This window comes from Mytilus trossulus, chromosome 1 (assembly GCF_036588685.1).
Source record: "Mytilus trossulus isolate FHL-02 chromosome 1, PNRI_Mtr1.1.1.hap1, whole genome shotgun sequence".
Taxonomy (NCBI): domain Eukaryota; kingdom Metazoa; phylum Mollusca; class Bivalvia; order Mytilida; family Mytilidae; genus Mytilus; species Mytilus trossulus.
In genome coordinates, this window is record NC_086373.1 from 110,820,458 (window position 1) to 110,843,241 (window position 22,784).

At 33.1% G+C, this 22,784-nt stretch overlaps 1 protein-coding gene across 1 annotated transcript; it reads right to left on the reverse strand.

The window, feature by feature from the left end:
- Positions 1 to 363: 363 nt before the first annotated feature.
- On the reverse strand, positions 364 to 22,579 carry LOC134705887 (hemicentin-1-like). The gene is made up of 22 exons (XM_063564605.1): positions 22,339 to 22,579; positions 21,727 to 22,032; positions 21,174 to 21,476; positions 19,354 to 19,653; positions 18,127 to 18,435; positions 17,387 to 17,692; positions 15,561 to 15,863; positions 14,269 to 14,568; positions 13,065 to 13,370; positions 11,430 to 11,726; positions 8,663 to 8,968; positions 8,342 to 8,542; positions 6,932 to 7,231; positions 6,493 to 6,792; positions 5,639 to 5,935; positions 4,659 to 4,958; positions 3,762 to 4,067; positions 3,158 to 3,454; positions 2,642 to 2,896; positions 1,595 to 1,879; positions 812 to 940; positions 364 to 425 (listed from the first exon to the last, which is right to left on the reverse strand). Exons 1-22 carry the CDS (start codon positions 22,577 to 22,579, stop codon positions 364 to 366), a joined length of 6,009 nt encoding a protein of 2,002 aa, XP_063420675.1.
- Positions 22,580 to 22,784: the final 205 nt, after the last annotated feature.

The window sequence follows — 22,784 nt, forward strand, 5'->3', positions numbered from 1 at the left end:
GGTATGCAAAAGAATTAAAAAGGGTCTTGAAATATCATATGGATAATTATTGTCCACTTTTGACGAATTATTACCTTGATTCGTCTTGAGTCGTTTAATGTTGCTGGGCTGTTGTATCATTTACGAAACACTGGTATCTTATGTTATACATATTATATGTTACAAAATATACATTGAGAACGAACATAACAAACAAATTTTAAGAATAAAATGTAAATGCCTTATATGTTATCCATTTAGAGGAAAGACATTATATATGATATCATGTGAAATGTCTCTGAATCGTCAAACTTTGGTCGTCTGTTTCGTTGAAAAATTAACTAACTAATCCTCAACGCACATCAGCGATAGTATCATACGATATCAAGACGCTATCATTAGAATATGTACGGATTTTGCTGAGGTAGCTCCAATATTACATCGATCTGTATAGCGAGAACACTTATATCATGTAACAGTTAAAGCAAATGGTGGTTCTCCTTCCAAACCAGTGTGATTTTCGACAAAAGAGGAGCGAAAAAAAAAACCAGAGAAACATTCAAACTCATTGATCGAAAACAAACTGAGAATGCATAGCTAAGAAGCAAAGGACAAACAGATAACCAGATAAATAATAGTACACAAGACATAAAATAGCAAACTAAAGACTAAGGAACACGAACCCCACAAAAATCTGGTGGCGATGTCAGATGCTGCTCCGGAAGGATAAGCAGATCTTACAACACATATGGCACCCGTCGTGGTGCTCATGTTATTACAAACCCGGTTATTAGTTATATAATTATATAAATAAGAATATTGAAATACGTACCTTGACAATAACAGCATACAATGACTCCGATGACTAAAAGTATCACAAAGACACATGCTAAGATGATTGTGACTATTTCACCTGTACTTAGTGTTGAATCAAGATTTAATGAAGCAGCAGGGTCAGAAACTACAAATGAGATTATACACAGTAAACCTTCATTATTCAATATACATTTGTACCAGCTATTTTAAGGCTTTGATCACACCAAATCTTTCAAAATTGATACCCACGAAAATAAACGAATGTCGATAATATTCCAATGATTATTCAAGAGAATCGAAAGATAGCAGTGGGCCATTCAAACTCATAAGACGAAAACAAATGACGTCATGAGTTCTCTGACTAGTCATGACGTTAAAACATTAAATCCCTGGGATGTGTTTTATTTGATTTTAGTCTGTGATGCATGATTTTTCATTTCTAATTGTTTTTGGCTTTAAACTAGCTTTCAGTAGCTGCATGTACTATCAAATAATACTTTCGTATTAATTTGACCTGCTGATAAAATTCATAATGCATTTTTGTTATCCAATGTTAGCTTGTTCTGTATCATATCTCGTCTCACTGTTAGTATTTAGTATTTGTTTTTGCCATTTGAATAGAGACTTTCCGATTTGAATTTTTCTCGGAGTGCAGTATTTTTGTGATATTACTTTTTGTGTGGTTTTGTTGTGCATGTACTAATTTTGTGTCATAGATATATACCCTATATCATATGTTTTTCTTATTAAAAGTCAAATTTCGAAACAAATCCTTTGTATACGGATGAATTTCACTTACATGATGTTTCAACGGAAAGAGTGACAATTGATGAATTGCCTTGTCCCATGTAATTCGATACTGAACACGTGTATGACCCCTCATCAGAAACAGTCAGATTAGTGATAGTAAGGCTAGGATTGGATAAGCTACCGCCCACGTATTTTTTACCATCAACAATAATGCCTTGGTTTCCTTTTGTCCATATAACATTGGTTGCTACAGGGTTAGAAACGTAGGAACACTGTATTGTAACAGATTGTCCGACGATGCCTTGCGGTGGCTGTGTTTTTACATCTGGTATATCTGTAATAAATTGCATTATAAAAAAAAATTCAATTTACATTAATTATAGCAGTCTTTTCAGATGAATTATAAACAAATTAAACACTTCTTTAAAATGCTTTACTAGTTTGTATGTAATTTTGGTTTCATTTTTGTTTTATTTAATTCTACTGAGTTATGATTTAATATTCTAAAAACGCATATGTCGTTGGACATATTGCCTGAAATGTAACGCAGAGGAAAAATAAAAAAAACAACAACTAATATTTAACGTTCACTGTTTAGTCATTGCCTTGATGTCAGATCATTCATATACAGTGGTTTATATAAATATCCATGCACAAGGTTGATTTGACACTTCCAAATTCAGTGTTCAAGGTAAATAGATAAAATGTGTTTTTCAAGTAATTTGCTTTATGAATGATAACCTGTTTTGATTTTCTGTGATCATTGCATCGAAATATATATGTGTTGCTACTCATACCAACCGCAGACCTATTTATGGAGTTTTGTGAAAGCTTTTTTTTTAGCCTATCAAAATTATTTATCAGATTGGTTTTTTTATGTTCTTGTTTGCATAGTGTTCAGTTTGCCTTCAACATGTTTGGTTTGTAAACAACTGTTGAGCCTTTTGTAAACAAAATGCACGTCTTACTGGTCACGATGTATTGTTTTAAAGAACCAATACTTTTGAACTGTAAAACTAATACATATGTAATCCAGTTGTTCAATAATTTATTATGAAAAGTTTCTGCAATTAACAAATAATCAAAATATATTTACGTCTAATGTCCACTGTAACATTTGCACCAACATTGCCATAGCTGTTCGAAGCCCTACAATAATACGTTCCAGCATCTGTCCGTGTTGAGGATGTTATCTGAAGGACAGAACCTGTAGACAACTGTGTATTGGTATTACCCTTAAACCAGGTATATGTTATCGTTGGGCTACCGTCGGCTGTACATGTAGCTGTTATAGTCTGGCTTTCGTTTACAGTTATTAGACTGGGACTAATGACAATGGATGTAGGCGCATCTAAAAACATTTAAAACTGTTTTTAGGAAAAAGTTCAACATTATAGACTATTCATATAGGAGATAGCTGCATAATCATATCATTAATTCATTTGTGTTAGTTTTGTAGCTTTATAGTCCTTCTTTAGTCATATTTTACTTTTTTAAATATTTGTCTGTCGATACAAAAAAGTAATATTTCAATTATAATTTTCATTTTAAATATACACAATTACTATGAGTATTGCATTTATGTTTATCAAAATCTGCTTATAACATTTACCTCCAATGACAGTCAAGTTGACACCATTACTTGTTCCTGTTCCCTCGATGTTTGAAGCCTGACAAAAGTACTGTCCTTGATTATCTGCTTGTACACTATTAATAGTGAGTGACGGGTTAGATGTCGTTCCTCCACTGTATCTGATCATTCTTATATCAATAGTTGTGTTGACATTATTCACATTTTTCTGCCATGTTATCTGAGTAGCTGCTGGTAATGACGTTACTGTACAGTTAATTGTCACAGATTTTCCAAATTCGACAGGGGATACATGTGACACTGTTACATTTGGGATATCTGTTAATAAAAAAAGCATATCATATGATTTCACTGTCTAATTACATAATCAAAATGCCTTGAGGTTGCATGCAGATCGAAATAATAATTAATTTAATTGATCATCTTAAATCCTACATGCGATTAAACGAGTTAATGGAAACACATTGCTTCGTGTTTGTTTTATATTAGCTTACCATCATAGTGTAGAAGACATATTGATAATGTTATCTGAACTTCTTTGATTTTGTAATCTTGCACTTAGCTTCTACCTGTATTAATTAAATTATGTGATGCTTTGACTTCATCCGCACCATTGTATACTTACAAACGATTACATCTAAGAATGCCTGTAAGCTTTGTCTTGTCCCAACAGCATTGGTTGCATGACATCTATAATTGCCTTCATCAGATAACTCTACATTAAAGATAGTCAGTGACGGTGACTGTAAAGTTGATCCGGAATATTTGGTTGAAGACGCAGGGTTTAGAGTTACTATATTACCATTGTTAATTTGTCGTGTCCAGTAAACAGCAGTGCGTGTAGGGATGGCGGACACTACACAAATTAAGGTAATATTATTCCCAATGTTTGTGGAGTAAGTTGTTTGGCCAACTGTTACTGAAGGGACACCTAGAACAAATTGAGAAAATATAGAGCTGTAAGATGTATGGTCAAACTATTCAAGAGGCAGTCACTGGCTACAGATTTTAGTAGAAGAAGGTGAATTGAAAACATAGATTAATTTTAAATAAAACTAGGATACTTAGAATTATTTTCTACATAAGAAGATGCCAGTACCAAGTCAGGGATATGACAGTTGTTAACACTTTGTTTGATGTGTTTGAGCTTTTGATTTTGCCATTTGATTACGGACTGTCCGTTTTAAATTTTCCTCGGAGTTTTAGTGATTTTTCCTTTTTTTCTTATAGATGAATCATCTACAATCTTGGAAGAGTTACATATGTTTGTGTTCAGGTCAAATATTATTATTAAATGGTAAAACTTGTAGGTAATAGAATTTTGTGAATTTAAATCACCCTATTAGCATGTTTGTTTGAATTTTAATTATTTTTTTCATATTGGATGTTTATTGCTAACTTTACAGAAATTGTTTGTTGTATCTTTTAAAAGCATATATGCTTATTATTTTGAATTATTATATTTAGTTCAAATTGATAACCAGAACATAAATGATGATTTCCTTTTCAAATATCTACTTACTTCCAATTACCGTTAAAGGTCCTTGTATACTTTGACCAATTCCAACAGGATTAGCTGCTAGACATACATAGTTTCCAGCATCATTATTATTGAGGTTAGTTATAGTTAGGGGTGGTGTACTGACAGATGATCCTGTATATCTTGAGTTAGACCTGTCTACTGTGAAAACTGAACTTCCGAAAACTTTCTGCCAGTAAACTGATGTAGCAGCGGGATTTGCGGATACAGTACAACCAAGTGTAATATTATCTCCATAGTAACCAGTAAATGATGTCCGTGTTAGACTCACAATAGGAATACCTGATAGAATACAAGTTTTATAAAATAATCATTATTTTGTCGTGTTTTTTTTTTTAACCAAAACAATATTCTTTTGTTCACAAATTAATGTCAATATTATGGAATTTTGTGCGACTTACATGTAAGCGAGATGTGTAACTTACTACACAACCAGGTTTAATTCCCCATTTTGTACTAAGGAAAATGCCTGTACCAAGTCAGGATATGACAGTTGTTATTATTTCGTTTAATGTGTGTTAGTGTTTGACTTTGACGTTTGATTAGGTCTCCGCTTTGAATTTTCGTCGGATTTCAATACTTTTGTAATTTTACTTTTTTGTCTATGGTATTGTTTGAAACCTATTATGTTATAATCTGTGGTACATAAAACATCAGAAATATAATTGATGCAATCGCTTTATATCGAGAAGTCTTATATTTAAAGGCAAGTGACATTTTTAGAAACTAAAAAACTGCACAAACAGCTTTCTCTTTTACAAAGGATGCTCAATATCTTAACTTCATGTTTTGTAACAACCTAATATTCAATCTTGACTCACAGCCTTTTCAGCACTTGAAAATTATTTTGTACGTGATCATTTCTTTGTCATGTCATGTCTCAAACGCGTCATATACCTGCAAGCAATCGTAATGAATGTTTATTTCCTAAAACTATCAGGTTAAATTTTATTTTTACTTACTGCCAGTAACATGTAGTACAGCATTTATACTATGTCCTGTGCCTACACTGTTGACAGCATAGCAAACATATGTTCCCTGGTCTGATAACTGTGCATTTGATATATTTAGGGAAGGTGAACTGACTGTTGATCCACTAAACCTCCCGCCAATGTTAACATTGGTTGATGAACCACCAGATGTATACTTCCAATATACACTAGTGTGTCGTGGGTTAGCTGTCACGGTACATACCATGGTAACAGAGCCACCAATGTGTACTGTATATTCTGTTGTAGGCATTGTCAAATCAGGTATGTCTGAGAAGAAAACCAAAGGTTTTTATTTTCAGCATGGTCGTTTCTGATAATTAATTTGATCTATGGTTTATTATGCAGCCAGGTTTTATTGTTCCGACGATACCACCAATTATACATAAATTATATCAATTGAAAGGGCAACATTGTTTTTGTTGAAAAGTTGCCATACTTTGTAAATCTACAACGTATTGTACGGCGTCACCGGGAAAGGGTTAGTTACGTAGATACGTTTTCTTTTGATATGTTCATGTTTTAAAATTCTGTAAATATGGTAACTTATTTTTATGTTGAAACACGATGCTGAATCAGAAAATATTGTTGCAAATGACATGGTAGGGGTGAAATTAAGATACATAAATATTTGATGATGTTTTGCTTGTCTTAATTAGAGTTATTAGTAGATATTCCTAGTAATTGATGTTCCAAATATAAATCATCATATGAAAATGTGAAGTGCTCTGTGAAACTTGTGTTTTGCTCTAATGCAACAATATTTGGATTCTCGTTATCCCTACTTTTTAATAATTATACATTTTTCATATTGAATATACACTTACTGCCTAATACATCCAGAAATATAGGAGAGCTGATTCCCGTTCCTACACTGTTGTTAACTTTACAAACATAATAGGCCTGATCGGACTCGTCAACGGTATTAATAATCAAAGATGGTGACTGGGTGGTGGAACCATCATATTTATTGTTAGTTGTAGGTATAGCTGTGACCTGGTTTGCTACAGTTCTTTCCCAAATAACACTGTTAGCTGCTGGATTAGCAGTATAAGTACATTGCAGAGTAACTGACGATCCTATGTTTACTGTGTATCTAGTTAATTGAACAGTGACAATCGGAATACCTGTAAAATAATGCATCATTTATGACATGTAATTCCAAACTTTTCACTTTTGTCTACATTGTATTTAATATCCGAGAAACTTATAATCATTAACCGTCAGACAAAAAAAAAGAAAAGTTTATCATATGTTTTCACTTACCTCCAATAACATCTAAGAATATTTGTGGACTTTGCGTAGATCCAACACGGTTAGTAGCTGTACATATATAGAACCCCTCGTCAGAAATAACAGTGTTACTTAAGACCAATGACGGTGAACTCACTGAACTTCCGCCGTACCGACCGCTGGACATGTTAATATTCGTTTCTATATTATTGATGTATCGCTGCCATGTGATACTGGTAGCTGTTGGATCGGCATTCACACTACACTGTAATGTGATGGAGTTACCGACATTGACAGTGTATCTATTTACTAGACCAGTGACTACAGGAACACCTAAAAAAATAAATAGAAACATTAGTTATATCAGGATCGAACGGATAAACATATGTTAAAAAGAATGGAAACACGTTCTTCTTATGAGGATCGAATCATTTCGTTTGTAACTTGTTTATTTTTATATGTTTTCGAGTCTTACCTCAATAGTTGGAAATGTTACAGTAAATGCAAAAGTAATGAGTTTTAACTTCTTGTACACGTGTTCATATATTTCGATTTAACAATGTAGTATAGAGCTGCTAGATATTTCAAAAATTGTGAATTAAAGACAAAATGCCGCAAAGCAGACTTGTTAAAAGTTTACTATAGTAGAACAAAGATAAACACAAACTCCTGCAGTTTGTAAGGGTCTCCTTATGGAGGAAAGATTTACAAAATGTATCAGGTTACTACAAACGAAAACTATATGTGACGTAGACATATACTATTGGTTTCGGCATTTGATTTGACCATGAACTTGTTAATTATTGGTAATATTAATCATGTGGGTAACAGATTAGCTTGATTGGTGATTTTACTTCTTTAGATTTATATACAGTTTAATTCTTTGATTCGTCGTGTTTACACATTGAACCTCGGTATCTTATTAGTAAAGATTGGTCATGAGAAATACTTTCTAATGGGTAGGTGAGTTTGAAAATCAAATCATACTCATCTCAAAAATTAAAATGTGAGCTATATTTCCAATTGCATTATTATAATTTATTTTTGTTCATTCAATTAAAATTGAAGCATATGAATTATTTTCTTTTATTTGATGTACCGAAAAAAAAGTAGAACACTTGGTTAATTAAACCTCCTGTTTTCCCTACAATGTTTTTAATTTTCACGATTGAAAAAGAAAAATGGCATAACACTTATATACGACTTTTAAGAAGGAGACTATTGATTGTTTGTTAAAAATATAAGTGATATTTATAAATAAAGTCAGCAGTAGTTTACCGCTGTTCAAAAGTCATAAATCGTTTGAGAGAAAAAAAATCGCCTAGTTTGATATTCATGTTTAATTTATACAAAATGGTAAAGATGGTGTGAAACTATCTTTGTAACATTTTTTCTAGTATTGCCCATTTACTACCCTCCCCATTACGTCTTATCTTAACTTACTTCCCGATACACTGAGGAATATCTGTAAACTGATGCCTGTGCCGACACTATTCTGTGCATTACATGTGTAATATCCTTCATCAGCAAAAATAGCACTGATAATAGTCAAAGATGGTGATGGGATAGTAGATCCTGAGTATTTACTCGTCTGGAGGAGATTGATATTTGTTGCTACTCCGTTCACATCTTTTTGCCAATAAACTGAGGTATGAACAGGATTAGCGGATACGTTACAATTCATGGAAACGGACTAGTTAATTGATAAAATACTTAAAATTAAGGCGGCTTATGAGCATCAGTGTAAGTTAAATACAAACTTACTGGCAACTACAGAAAGCTGAGTTTGTTGACTCTGTCCAGTTCCAACACAGTTTGTAGCGTAACATATATAGGAGCCTATGTCATTACTTTCGGTATTCAAAATTGTAAGAGATGGGGTTCCTATTGTGGATCCAGAGAATTTGTCTGTTTTATAGGTAGAACTGATATTTGTCTGAACGCCATTTGCGATCTTTTGCCAGTACACATTTTGTAGGGCAGGATTTCCGGAAACAGTACATACCAACTGTACTGACTGACCATGATTCACACTATAGGATGACTGTGGTACAGCGACTGTTAATATACCTGGAAGGCGAAACAGCAGAAATTAAGATAATTATTTATTCTACAACTACATTAAGTGTAATACAATATTTCCCAACTAGAGTCTGTAAAACTTTCAAAAATAAACACGTGAGGCTCACTACGCATTAGATAAAAGCTATTGACAGTGGCAAAATATCGTATTTTAGGAGATGTAGTATGCATGGATTTTATTTATTTATCGTGATCATTTTGTTTAGTTTCTTCTGTAAATTATTTTGACATTGGAATCGGAATACTTTTAAACTGAGTTTTACAGTGAGTTTACTTTTTACTGTGCGTATTGCTATGTGTTTCTTTATACTACATTGGTAAGACATATAGGGGGAGGGACGAGATCTAAAAAAAAACATGTTTAACTCCGCCGCATTTTTGCGCTTGTCTCAATGGTGGCCTTCGATTGTTTTTTGCTCTTCGGTCGGGTTGTCGTCTATATGACATATTATCTATTTCCATACTAAATTTTGTATTTAATGATTTGTGTAAACAATATGTAGACGTTTATTCCCAATTGTTTTCAATAATCAATAAAAACAAAGTTGGCTCTTGCTAGTTTGCGAGGTGACGTTAGCAGATGTGATCTCTAATTCTTCGCCGACTATTCTTTTATTGATCTGTTATTATATCTTTTTATTCAATGCTCTAAGTTTCTAAATAAATAAGTTAATATCAATATGTTAAAAATATTTACAATGCGATAAAAGAAAATAAACCCATTATTTCTTGGCGCAAATACAACATTTCGATCCTGGTTTCTATGATGAGTTTATTTCGCTACACAAAAGTTAAATTAGATGCAGATAAGAACTGTATGCATTTCATTTTACGTTGAATGTTCAGGTCTGATCAATATGTACCTATAAATAAAGGCAACACTAGTATATCGCAGTTCGAAATTTATAAATCGTTTCAGAAAAAAACAAATCCGGGTTACAAACTAAATCTGAGGGAAATATATCAAATATAAGAGGAGAACTACGACACAACAGAAACACAACATTAAAATGTAACACACATAGAAATGAACTAAAATATAACAATGACCATATTCCTAACTTGGTACAGGACATTTAAATAAAAAAAAAATGGTGGGTTGAACCTGGTTTTGTGGCATGCCGAACCTTCCGCTTTAATGGTAATGTTGAATATAGTATGAAATGACAACATTACATGACAGGACTACAATACAAATAAATTGGAGAACATATAGGACAGAGAAACACACGAATAAAAGCTAAGAAAAGGTACCAGGTTTACAATATAATACATCAAACGCGCGTTTCGTCCACAGAAGACTAACCAGTGACGCTCAGATAAAAAAGTTCGTAATCCAAAACAAGTACAAAGTTGAAGAGAAATGAGGACCAACAGTTCCAAAAAGTTTCACTTAATACCTGCTAGGGTTTTCTGACTTGGATAAGAACATCCTTATCATTTAGAATAAGTCATACTTTTGCAAACAGTACATTTTTATAAAATAACTATATAATAAATTCATGATAAAACGAAGTGGTGGCTTACTACAGAATAGAAGCGGACACATAAAACAACCTAAACCAGCAAATAAAAAAACACAGCCGAGTTAGCCAAAGTCATCAACGCACAAAGTGACGTCACATTTGAATTTCTAAAAGAGTAATACAATATGTTCAAATGAGCTCACTCAACAAGCGGCAAAACACTTTAGCATTACATATGCAACGGTAAACTATTCAATGTTATGTGGAGAGATCCCTAATTGGATATAGCTTTATAAAAAAATTATAATATAAGATAAAAGAAGCAAATATAATTATACGTACTTCCGGTAACATCTACATATGTTTGCGCACTTTGACTTGTACCCACTGCATTTACTGCGGTACATATGTAATACCCTTCGTCTGTGTCAACAACATTCGATATAGTCAAAGAAGGCGTATTAAAACTGCCTCCTGAATATCTACTGTTTGATCCTATATTAGTCTGCTGTCCGTTAAATATCTTGTTCCATGTCACGTTTGTATGAGATGGATTAGCTGTCACAGTGCACTGGAGCGTGACGGAAAGACAAATCTCCACTGAGTAAAAGTTGTGTATGATCTGTACGGAAGGAACAGCTGTGAAAGATTGAAGATTATGTATAAAACTGTTAATTGTTGGTCGATTTTATTTTGTGACCATGGCTTGCAAGTTTGTGATCAATTTATGGCTGTGAGTGTCCCTTTGGTAGGTGTCAACGCATATATATAAAGGGAACAGCTGTAAACATATATTTATGAAAAAAACATTAACTGATCCTTTCGTGTTTAAAAAAAAATCTTTGTACTTAACAGTTATGAGGAAAGAAAATGTTTTGTATCAATTTATATGTGTTGGTTGTGATAAATATTATATATTTATGTTACCTACATTGCTCTGCATTGTTTTACTAATTTACATATTCATATCATGTTATACATACTTCCTTGTACACCGAGGTCGGTCTGTGAACTTTGTCCAGTTCCTACACTGTTCGTAGCATAACATATGTAGAAAGCCTCGTCCGTATTGTCCACATCAGTGATAATCAAATTAGGAGAAGACACGGTACCACCCTGGTATCGCCCTGATATAACTACTGTTGATGGTACACTATTCTGTATTTTTTGCCACGATATACTGGTTTCTGTTGGTGTTGCAACAACCTTGCATACAATGGTTGCTGTATTTCCGTAGTTTACTGGGTAGTAGTCTGACCCTACAATTACTGTAGGGATACCTATGGAATAGTTATTTGATACGTTAATTATACATACATAATATGCATAGGACAACAAAATTGAGTTTGTATTAGTTATTTAAGATTTAGGTCTTTTAATCGTGGCAGAGGAAAATTGTGGTATATTCATGTTTTGCTTTAAATTTGCTACACTCAATAAACCAAGAATCATTTAATGTTTCTGTCAATGTAAAAGCTTTTAATGCGTTTTTGTGGTATTGTAGGTAAAATGAGAAGACAACAATGAGTATGACAATAAACATGTGTGTAATGTAAATTGTTTTTTTTTTAATTCTAAGCGATTGTTTTCTTTTTCAAATGAACCACTTACTTCCAATGACATCTAAATAACATTGCGAACTTTGGCCGTTTCCAACACTATTCGTTGCAACACATACATAGTATCCTTCATCATCAAGTATTGCATTCGATATTGTAAGAGTTGGACTGTTTATTGTAGCCCCTGAAAACCTCCCGGATATTGTAACCGTTGTCGTTACTCCTATTAAATGTTTCTGCCATGTGACTGAGGTATGAGGAGGGTTGGCTTATATAGTACACACCAGATTGATACTACCTCCGATGTTGACAGTGTACACCCTTTTTGTAATTCTCACAATGGGTATATCTGTTAAAAGTGAAAAAAATAGTCTTTATCAAAAAGTCCATTGCCGTGTAGAATGTTGGAAAATGTGTGCTCAGAATAGTAAAGTATTACACAATCTAGTGATTTCTCTGTTGATGTTACTTACGCAAATGTTAAACTAAATGATCTTTAAAGTAAACTGTGGATTCATTTATTTTTGTGGGTACCAATTTGTCAGGTTTCAGGATATTTAATTTCGTTATTTTGACAAACACTGCATATAGCCCTTTAGAAAACTTGTAATCCGTTGACATTTAAAACACTTAGTTCCTATGTATCCACAAAATTCACGAAATTTGATATACAACAAATAATAATAGTTTCACAGTAATAAGATAATATGGTCGAAAAATAGCATTATTCGAAATGTTCTATCCAGTATTCATATTACATCAGGTGTGGTTTATGTCAGTAAATCATTGAGGTAAGTTCTGTTGTAACATGTAAATGCACAACTGCATTGCAGTATAGTTAAATGGATACCTGCATCAGAAATTGTTATTTTAGTATAAGTAAGGCATAATTAGTCTCTTTCATTGACATGTTTGCAAAGCTTCAAACTTAATTTGTAGTCTTAATTGATATGGTATTTTAGAAAAGAACCATTCAAAAGGCCAAAATTTATGAGCATTGCTGATTTAAAACGCCGAAAGGTTTTGCCAGATACAGCTTAAGTAATGTTAAAAACTTACTTCCAATGACGTTGAGATAAGTCTGCTGACTGTTGCCAGTTCCAATGCTGTTGGTAGCATAACATATATAGTTTCCTTCATCCGATGGTTGAGCATTACTAACAACCAGTGACGGATTTGAGACAGTAGAACCACTGTATCGTGAGATGGAGGAGGTTGTATCAATACTCACTTGTAGATTGTTAACATTACGTTGCCAGTATACATTAGTGGTAGACGGGGAAGCCACAACAGTACAACCAAGTGTCACAGTGACACCAATGTTGGTGTTGTAATTTGATAAAGTTACAGTAACTATTGGCAAATCTACAAACAAAAATGATTAAATTTTCATTTTGTCACAACATTAATATATAGTTATGTAAATTAAATTATTTGATGCTTTACACACTCTGCATTATTAAATGTTAAGCAAAAGCGAGGTTTATCAGCTGAGTACTGTTTAACGAATACTAATGATTTATTTATTGTTATTTTCTAATAATCATTCATTTATTATCGAGATTGTAATGAAAGTTTTAATTATTTCCAACAAAAAAACAACATAATTCGGTTAATTGTATTATTTTCTGTCTCAAAAATGTATAAGCTATGTTAATATCACTTATTTCAATTTAATAATCGTACCTCCTACACGTTTCTAGGCTTATGATTAATTAGAAGCAACCATATTGAAACCGTGTATATCCCACATTAGGTAAATAGGCGGGGTTTCTTTGAATACATGGTTTGCAGTGGTGTTACGTCCATTTATAAAACAAAACGGTACTGAGCATATTTTTTTAAAAGTTTCAACAGATAACCTAAGGAATGAATTATGAAAGATTGAAATAAATTCATCAAACACAAAGCTTACACGTTGTTATTGTTGGCATTTGTTTGTGCATGACCAATAGAAGTTGTTTCTAAAGGCTAATGTTATTGGAGACTTGCTCACTTTGAAAGGTCAAAAGTATGAATACCACATGTTATGATAGTCGGTAAGACACATTCGTTACATGGTGTGATCGGGACGTAATAAGGTATATATGGGGTCAATAAATTCCATATGGGGATTCCAGCTTTACTCTCGCCCCATATATACCGTATTAGCACACTATTTTACTAATAACTTCAGAAAAGCAGCATTTTATAAGTATTAGCTGACTCCGTTTCAAGCTTGTTTGGTAGCTAGTTTCTTACGTTTTTACCATCACACACTTACTTCCTGTAACAGTCAAATATGTCTGAGATGAAGTTCCAGTTCCGACAATGTTGGTTGCTGTACAGACATAGTAGCCCTCATCACTCTGAGCAGCAGTGTTGACAATTAGATTAGGACTGCTGACAGTTGGCGTATTATATTTCCCGACAGTGATGAAAAGAGAAGATTGTACACCATTTATCACTTTATACCACCGTACACTAGTAGCATTTGGGTCAGCAGATATTGTGCAGACAAGGGTAACTGTCTGTTCAAGTAGTACGTTGTAACTATTGGACTGAATAGAAACTTCAGGTGGACCTGCAAAACATATTACAGAGGCATCATCAAAATGATCATTTGTCATTATGAAAACACATTAAAATATTGATATATGTCTTCAGATATATAATTATATCATGAATAAGTACCTATTGACTACATTTTACATACAATAAGACGAAAACAAACAAGCTAAACAAAATAAGGTAATTTTGCTAGAAATATTTTTTTCCTAAAGTTTATATCTTTTTAAACTAAAATACAAATATCACGGTTTTATATATGTTAATGATCTGTTAACGTTAAGAAAGAAATTAGAAAAAAATAAAGGCAAACTATAAAAACTCCACAGTACGAGAGCAATTGGACCATCATGGACCTCATTCAATGGTGCTGGTATGAATAGTACTTTAGAGTCAGCTGATTGGTTACCAGATACGACTTTCATCAATTTGTTTAAGAGAAATGTGTTTATAACAGAATGTTTTTTTTAAACTCTTCAGAAAGACTTGTTTTTGTTGTGTTACATTGTCTGCAGTTAAAAAAACCCAACAAAATAAAAAAAGGCTTTGAAAAACCGTAGTGTGCATAATAATATTATTCTAAATAGTATCATGTAAAAGGATTATACCCCTGACATAGATATACAGAGCAATAGAAAATTACCCTGAAACTAGTGAGGTAAGACTCTGTAATTTATCCGTTTGTACAATGTTCCGGAGTTCAATAAAAAAAACAATGAAACAAATTCTAAATTTTGTATTAAAATTCAGATGTCATGAATGACGTTTTCTTTTTGATAGTTACCCAACCTACCCCCACCTAATGTGTTTTATAGTAGAAATATTGTCTAAAACAATAATACAAATAAAACTATTGGTACAGGTAAAGTAAAGCATGTACCTGTAGATGATGTAGTTCCTGTTAGAAGTGTCATCGAGATGTTTTAGGATTGGACTGCAAAGTTTGCACTGGTAAAGAAAGTAATTTCAATTTAAATGAATAGATATAAAAAAAATCTTTATACATACTTCCGATAACATCTACATAGATCTGTTGACTCTGTCCAGTTCCAACTGTATTTGTTGCATAACACATATAATAAGTTTCATCATTTTGATCAACGTTACTGATAGTGAGAGATGGATTATTGACGGTAGAACCGCTATATCTAGCTGTGTTTGTCAAAGAAATGGTCACTGGCAGTCCGTTCTGGATTCTAGTCCAGTAAACCTGTGTGTGAGTGGGCGTGGAAGTAACACTACATACTAGCTGCACAGACTGTCCGTAATTAACAAGGTAAATGGGTTGTCCAACCATCACTGTTGGTATATCTGTATCAAAGAAAACAATAAATTATATATGTACATCAAGATTTAAAAAAAAAAAAATCTTCCTATAGATATAGGAAGATGTGGTGTGAGTGCCAATGAGACAACTCTCCATCCAAATAACAATTAAAACCATTATAGGCCAATGTACGGCCTTCAACACGGAGCCTTGGCTCACACCGAACAACAAGCTATAAAGGGCCCCAAAATTACTAGTGTAAAACCATTCAAACGGGAAAACCAACGGTCTAATCTATATAAAAAAACGAGAAACAAGAAACACGTATTTATTACATAAACAAACGATGTCTATTTAAACATCGTGTTATTGCTTCAAATATTACTCAATAGTATAGCATTACGGCGATTAATAGATGCTTACGTCAACTTAATAAGGTTTCTGATGAAGAGTTTTGTTTTCTTTTTACATAATACCAATTCTGCGTTTTTTGTATATAAAACAAACCCTCCTAAGACGTGTTCCACTTGTAGGGAAGGGTCTGCTTACAATTCCGAGGACATGAGATATTCCCAGTTGGTGATAAGTTTGCGCTGCTTAGTCTGAAGTTTTCCTTGTGTACAACTGTTTGGTAGTTTTCGTGTTGCAGTGTCGCGTTTTAGTGAACGGTACCTTAATAAACAAGCAATACAGAATCGTGGAATCACGTGGAAACTAAGACATTCAGTAGAGCTATGTTTTCTCTCTGGATTTTGTTTATGTGTTTCTTTTTCAGTTTATTTTATCAAAGTACGTCATAACAGTCGTTAAATGTTTGGTATATTAAATATATTTTAGAACCTAGTAATAGTACCTAACAATACGGTTGTCATACAGAGAGGACTCGTGGTGGTTACAGCATATGGAAAAAATATCGGCGAATAAGACAAGTATCTAAACGCATTTCATTTTTGAAGATTTGGATAGGATAAATACATATAGAGATATAGGAAGATGTGGTATGAGTGCCAATGAGACAACTCTCCATCCAAGTCATCTATAAAAATGATAACATTATAGGTTAAGGTACGGTTTTCAACATGGTGCCTTGGCTCACATCGAAAATAAAGCTATAAAGGGCCCCAAAACATTACCTATGTAAAACCATATAATCTTGAAAACCGACGGTCTAATCTATATAAAAAACGAGAAACGAGAAACACTTATAAACCACACCAACAAACGACAACTACTGAACATCAGATTCCTAACTTAGGACAGGTTCAAACAATTGCAGCGGATTAATAACGTTTAAATGATACCAAACATTCTCCCTTTTCTGAAGCAAAGGTGTAACATCACAGCATAGAAAGACCCACTATAAAATATCAATTAGAATGGCTTAACTTAAACAAATACTTGTAACATTAACCATAATACGACTTTTAAAGATAAGCATCCATCTTCAATCATTAACTTTAAATGACCTATACTTACTTCCCACAACATTAAGTATGGTCGGATTACTGTGTCCAGTACCAACATTGTTTGTAGCATGACATCTATAAAGTGGACGTTATATACTTACTTCCCACAACATTAAGTATGGTCGGATTACTGTGTCCAGTACCAACATTATTTGTAGCATGACATCTGTAAACACCAAAGTCACTCTGAGTCGTACTGAGAATGATCAATGATGGTGAGTTTACAGAAGATCCTTGATACTTCTGGGTATTCGTCATAGAAATGGTCTGTTCGGCGTTGTTACCGACTGCCACGGTCCAGTAGATATGGGTCTCTGTAGGATTAGCTGACACGGTACAAGGAATAGTAATTTGACTACCAACATTTACACTGTAAGTACTCCGAGGTATACTTACTGTGGGTAGATCTACAAGATGTAATTATGTTTTTGTACTAATATTGTTAAAAAGTCCAATCACCTTATGACATGTTCTTAGTTGAAACAACATTGCTCGACAGTGACAAGGGCATAATAGTTACAATTGACAAGCTAGTTTTTCATATAAAACATACATCCTAGTCTTAATTTTTCAAAACTGGAGTTCAACATTCTTTGTATTAAGTACTGCATATATCTAAATGGTATGTTCCTCTGTTTAGCACATAATTTGCATTTACCTACTAATCCATTAACTGTGTTTCACATGTATTGTTATTTTGCTTTCACGTTTGTCAGTTTTATAGACATTTTAAGGCTTTGAAATGTTTTTGAAGGAAGGCACGAAGGATTTAAAGCTATACTACATTTGTGAATGTATAAGACAAATATTTCTCAAACCCTCTAGTTATAATATCACGTACTGTCTACAACATTCAAAAACGTCTGACTACTGGAACCTGTTCCGGCTGAGTTTGAAGCAGAACAAACGTAGTTTCCTTGATCTGCCTCCGTAGTACTAATGATAGTTAGAGATGGAGATTGTACTGTAGATCCACTGTATTTGTTAAAGTTATTTGTACTCATATCAACAGTTATAAAAACACCATTTAAAATCTTCTGCCAATAAACGTTAGTGGCCAATGGATTGGCAATAACATGACAACCAAGGTCAATTGTTCCTCCAAAAAACACTGAATAGGTGGTGGACAAAATTTGTACAGATGGAACATCTGAAAACAACATGTTCTATTAATCGTTTGCTTTTATAGACATTTGAACATCGAATTTGATAAAGAGGATACCATAGATCCAGTTAGGTTAGCCTCAAATGTTATCTTTCATCTATAAAAAATATACGTAAACGGGCGTTTGAAAACAATATCTAACGACAAAAGGATGAAGGCAGTTTATAAAATGTGAACTTATTGTGAGTTTATAAAATGTGAACCATTGGTTGCCTTCGGCTGTTGTCTGCTCTATGGTCGGGAGGTTGTCGCTTTGACACATTCGCCATTTCCTTTCTCAATTATATTACAATATATGTTGAGCACAATTCATTTCTGCATATGGAGTAACTTTTTACTGTGATTTCCTTGAAAGTGGATTTAACGAGACGTTAAAAGGGTTCATGCTGAAGACACCCCTCTTACAGTTATATTGACACTCTAACAAGATGACAAATGACCACGGAAATGAACCATTTGTCGAAGTCGTTGCTAAAATCATGCACAGTATTACTCGATTGTGATATTGTCGAACTTGTGCTAACCACCAGTTATACAACCGATGACACGGTTGGAGCAGATTTTGCAAACATCAAAATATTCAAACGTCATGAATAACCTTCGCACTTCAGCGAAAGGACCATCGCACTTCGGTGTTGACCATTGTACTTCAGCGTGACCATCGCACTTCAGCGTCCTACATATTTATTTCTATTAAAGTTTGTTTAGGAATGCCGCATAAACCATTTCGTCTGATTCGGTAATTAATAAATAAATTATAATTCATAACAAAAAAAATATAATTGGAACTATGACACATGTGCAAATACTTGTTAGTTTGAATGTCCATTTGATATCGTTTGACTCTCTTCTTATTTTAGCATAACTGTTTTACATCAGTTCAACAATATTTTACTCTCTTACCTCCAATTACATCCAAATGTGTTTGTTGACTATATCCAGTACCCACGTGATTCTCTGCAGAACATTGATAGTGTCCTTGATCAGATAACTCCAATGCAGCGATGGTTAGTGAGGGTGAAATTACAGTCGAACCTGAATACCGCACATTGTTCATATTAACAATTGTTGTATTTCCATTTACAATTTTTATCCAGTTAACACTGGTTTCCATTGGATTAGCTTGCACTGTACATATCATTGTTATAGTTTGCCTGTGGATAGCTGAATACTGATTTTGAGCGACTGTGACTGTAGGAATACCTAAAATGATAACAAATACTGTGTTTTTAATCATTTTCATTGGTAAAGATTAAGTAACATACTTATTAATTGGAAAAGGGGAGAATTTTCGTTGAAAAAAATAGACAAACAAAAAACATGTGCTAGAAGTAAACAAACGTATAATTAGCTAATAGTAAAATTACAAAGATACAGAACTCCAAGGAACATTTTAAAAGAAAACTCTCTAAACAAATTGCAACATAAAAAGCTCAAACACATCAAACGAATTTATACAAGCTATTATATTCCTAACATGGTAAGGACATTTTGTGATGTAGAAAACCAGGTTTTTGAGCTAGCTGAACCTCTCACTCGTAAGACAGTCACATACAATTTCAATATATTGAAAACTATATGTGAAAAAAGCAACAAGACACTATTGGGTGATATATATGCATGATTGTTTATTAATAATTCTTTTTGGATTTTATTTGGCTTTCAGTAAATAAGGGTGCTCTCAAATGGTACTTTCGTGTTAATTTATACAGTTTGTAATGCATTTTAGATATTAACTGTTTGTTTACTTATTTTATATATCTCGTCTCACTAATTTTAATAAGTGTTTGGTATGACGATATATTTCACTTCTGTTCTTGAAGTATGAACAACAAAATTATTTATTTTGTGTTATATATTTCCGTACTCTATAGTATATCTTTCTATCTTTCTGTCTTTCTATTTTTCTCTTTTTTTTATTAATAAATTATGTTGGTAAGTTTATAACTACAAAGCAATTCAACTGAGTTTACATATTTGATATTATATTGAGCCATAGAAAAGGAATGGTGCTTGATGGATACTCTTCGTTTTACAACGCTCGGATACTAATTATGGTAGAAATTCAGCTAACATTTCCATCGGATATTTTATCAGCAGTTTTAACCTTTATTCAATATCGCATAACGTCTTTTAAATTTGTCAACATAGGTGAATGCTTTTGTAAAAAGTACACAAGGAAAGAATCATTCAGCAAAACCGCAAAAGTAATGAAATGAAGATGAATAATAGGGACTAAATCTCTATTCCTGACAAATAATGCAGAGTTTGAAAAATGATTACGTCATAGATGTATTTGAATTAAGGAATGACTGTAATATTTTTTCTGTCTATGAAGAAATAACATAAAAAGGTGGTGCACACTGAATAACGCGCGTAGCAGGTTATTTAACATTGTGCACCACATTTTTATGTTATTTCGAATAGACGGAAAAAATATTACAATCATTTCTTATATTTTAATTCTAAATTCCATTTTAAACCATTGAAAACCATGAAAAAAACGTTGATGACGTTACGGTCACATGACTAAATTATGTCTATGGGCTGATAACAAAATAACGTTAGCCAACCAGAAGACGTGTCACATCCAAAATTAAATTATTACCTGATCAAACTACAACCTAAAGCATGAAAAATTTAAGAAAACATTTATCTATCAATTTAAGCATGTCAAAAAAAATATATACATTATCTGAAATATCGGTACATAAAAATCTAACCTCCTGCGACGTCTAAGAATGTCTGTTGACTGGTTCCGGTTCCAACAACATTGGTTGCAGTGCAGATATAATTTCCTTCGTCACCAGATACAGCATTACTGATAGTAAGAGATGGTGAACTGACAGTGCTACCAATCATTCTGGATCCATCAACAACTGTTACTGTTGTGAGTACACCGTTAACGATCCTTTGCCACGTGACTGATGTATGAGCTGGGTTAGAGTAAACTGTACATTGCAACGTTATAGTGCCGCTTAGTAAAACCGAGTAAATGTTTGACGATATGATAACCACAGGTATATCTGTCAAATAAAAGGTATCATGTTATTGCAGAAGGGATGCACATACTATACATATCTTTTTCAAATATTTGTCAAACATGTATAAAAAGTACTAAAATTGTTTAAAAATATAAAACTGACGCCAAAAGAAATCAGATTTACTACTTCTTAATTTGACATTTGAAAGTTATATTTAGAAAACAAACAATGATCGTAGACACGAAGATACAAATGACTATAGGATTTCAATGATAAAATATTCGTAATTTACCCCCAGTCACATCTAAAAATGTCTGTGTGCTTTCTCCAGTTCCAACAATATTTGAAGCATAGCAAACATAGTATGCTTCATCGTTTAGATCAACGTTATTTATATGTAGAGACGGGTTACTGACTGTGGAACCACTGTACTTGTTGTAACTGTTAGCTACATTTATATCTGTGGTAACGCCATTCTTTATCTTTTGCCAGTACACGATTGTATGAGCAGGGTTTGCATTGACGGTACACACCAGAACTGCAGTTATACCATAGTTGACATAGACTATCCTTTGTTGTATTGTAACAGTTGGTTTATCTGAAATCGTGGAAATAAATTTATATTTTACATAATCGTAGTTTTATAGATCTACATTATTTATAAGATATGGGAGACATAAGAATATGTACGGCTTTTTTTTTTAATTTGTAATGAAAGTTAAACAGCTCTCTCATGTTATATTAATAACTTGATTTTTAAAAGGTGTGTTTGAAATTTTTATGAAGCCAAATATTAACTTTAGTTTTACCAAAAAAACAAACAACTCCGGAACTATTAGTTAATAAAATAAATATTCATTCAGTTAAAATGTTTATGAAAATTAACGCAATCTTCATTACTTACGACCGACAACAGTTAATGATATAGATGAACTCTGTCCAGTTCCAACACAATTTGTGGCATAACATGTGTAGTTTGCTTCATCGGTTGAACCAGCATTGATGATAGTCAGAGATGGAGTAGAAATCGTGGAACCAGAATATTTCCCGCCACTATTAATGACATCAATCTCTATTGTTGTTCCAACCAAAGTCTTTTTCCAGTAAACTCGTATTACCGCAGGTTTAGACACAATAGAGCACATAAGAGTTTTCGAGCTAAAATAATCTACATCGTAGATTGGCGAGTTAACCTGTACTGTTGGGGTCTCTTGAAAAGAAAAATGTATATATGCACATATATGCTACACTTTCACTCAGATTTTGTGTAGTTCAAGCCACACAAATATTTCTTAGTCATGCATCCGATTTTCACGTTGAGATATGCACACGCCTGATGAAGCTAATTTG

Bases quoted from the DNA above. Each gene is read 5' to 3' on its own strand.
- LOC134705887 (XM_063564605.1), bottom strand. From the start codon at position 22,579: ATGTGCTCTATTGTGTCTAAACCTGCGGTAATACGAGTTTACTGGAAA. The intron at 17,693-18,126 runs GTACGTGATATT...TACATCTTGTAG, and splicing joins GTTTTTGAATGTTGTAGACA to ATCTACCCACAGTAAGTATA. The intron at 15,864-17,386 runs GTAAGTATATAA...TCTTTGATACAG, and splicing joins CATACTTAATGTTGTGGGAA to ATATACCAACAGTGATGGTT.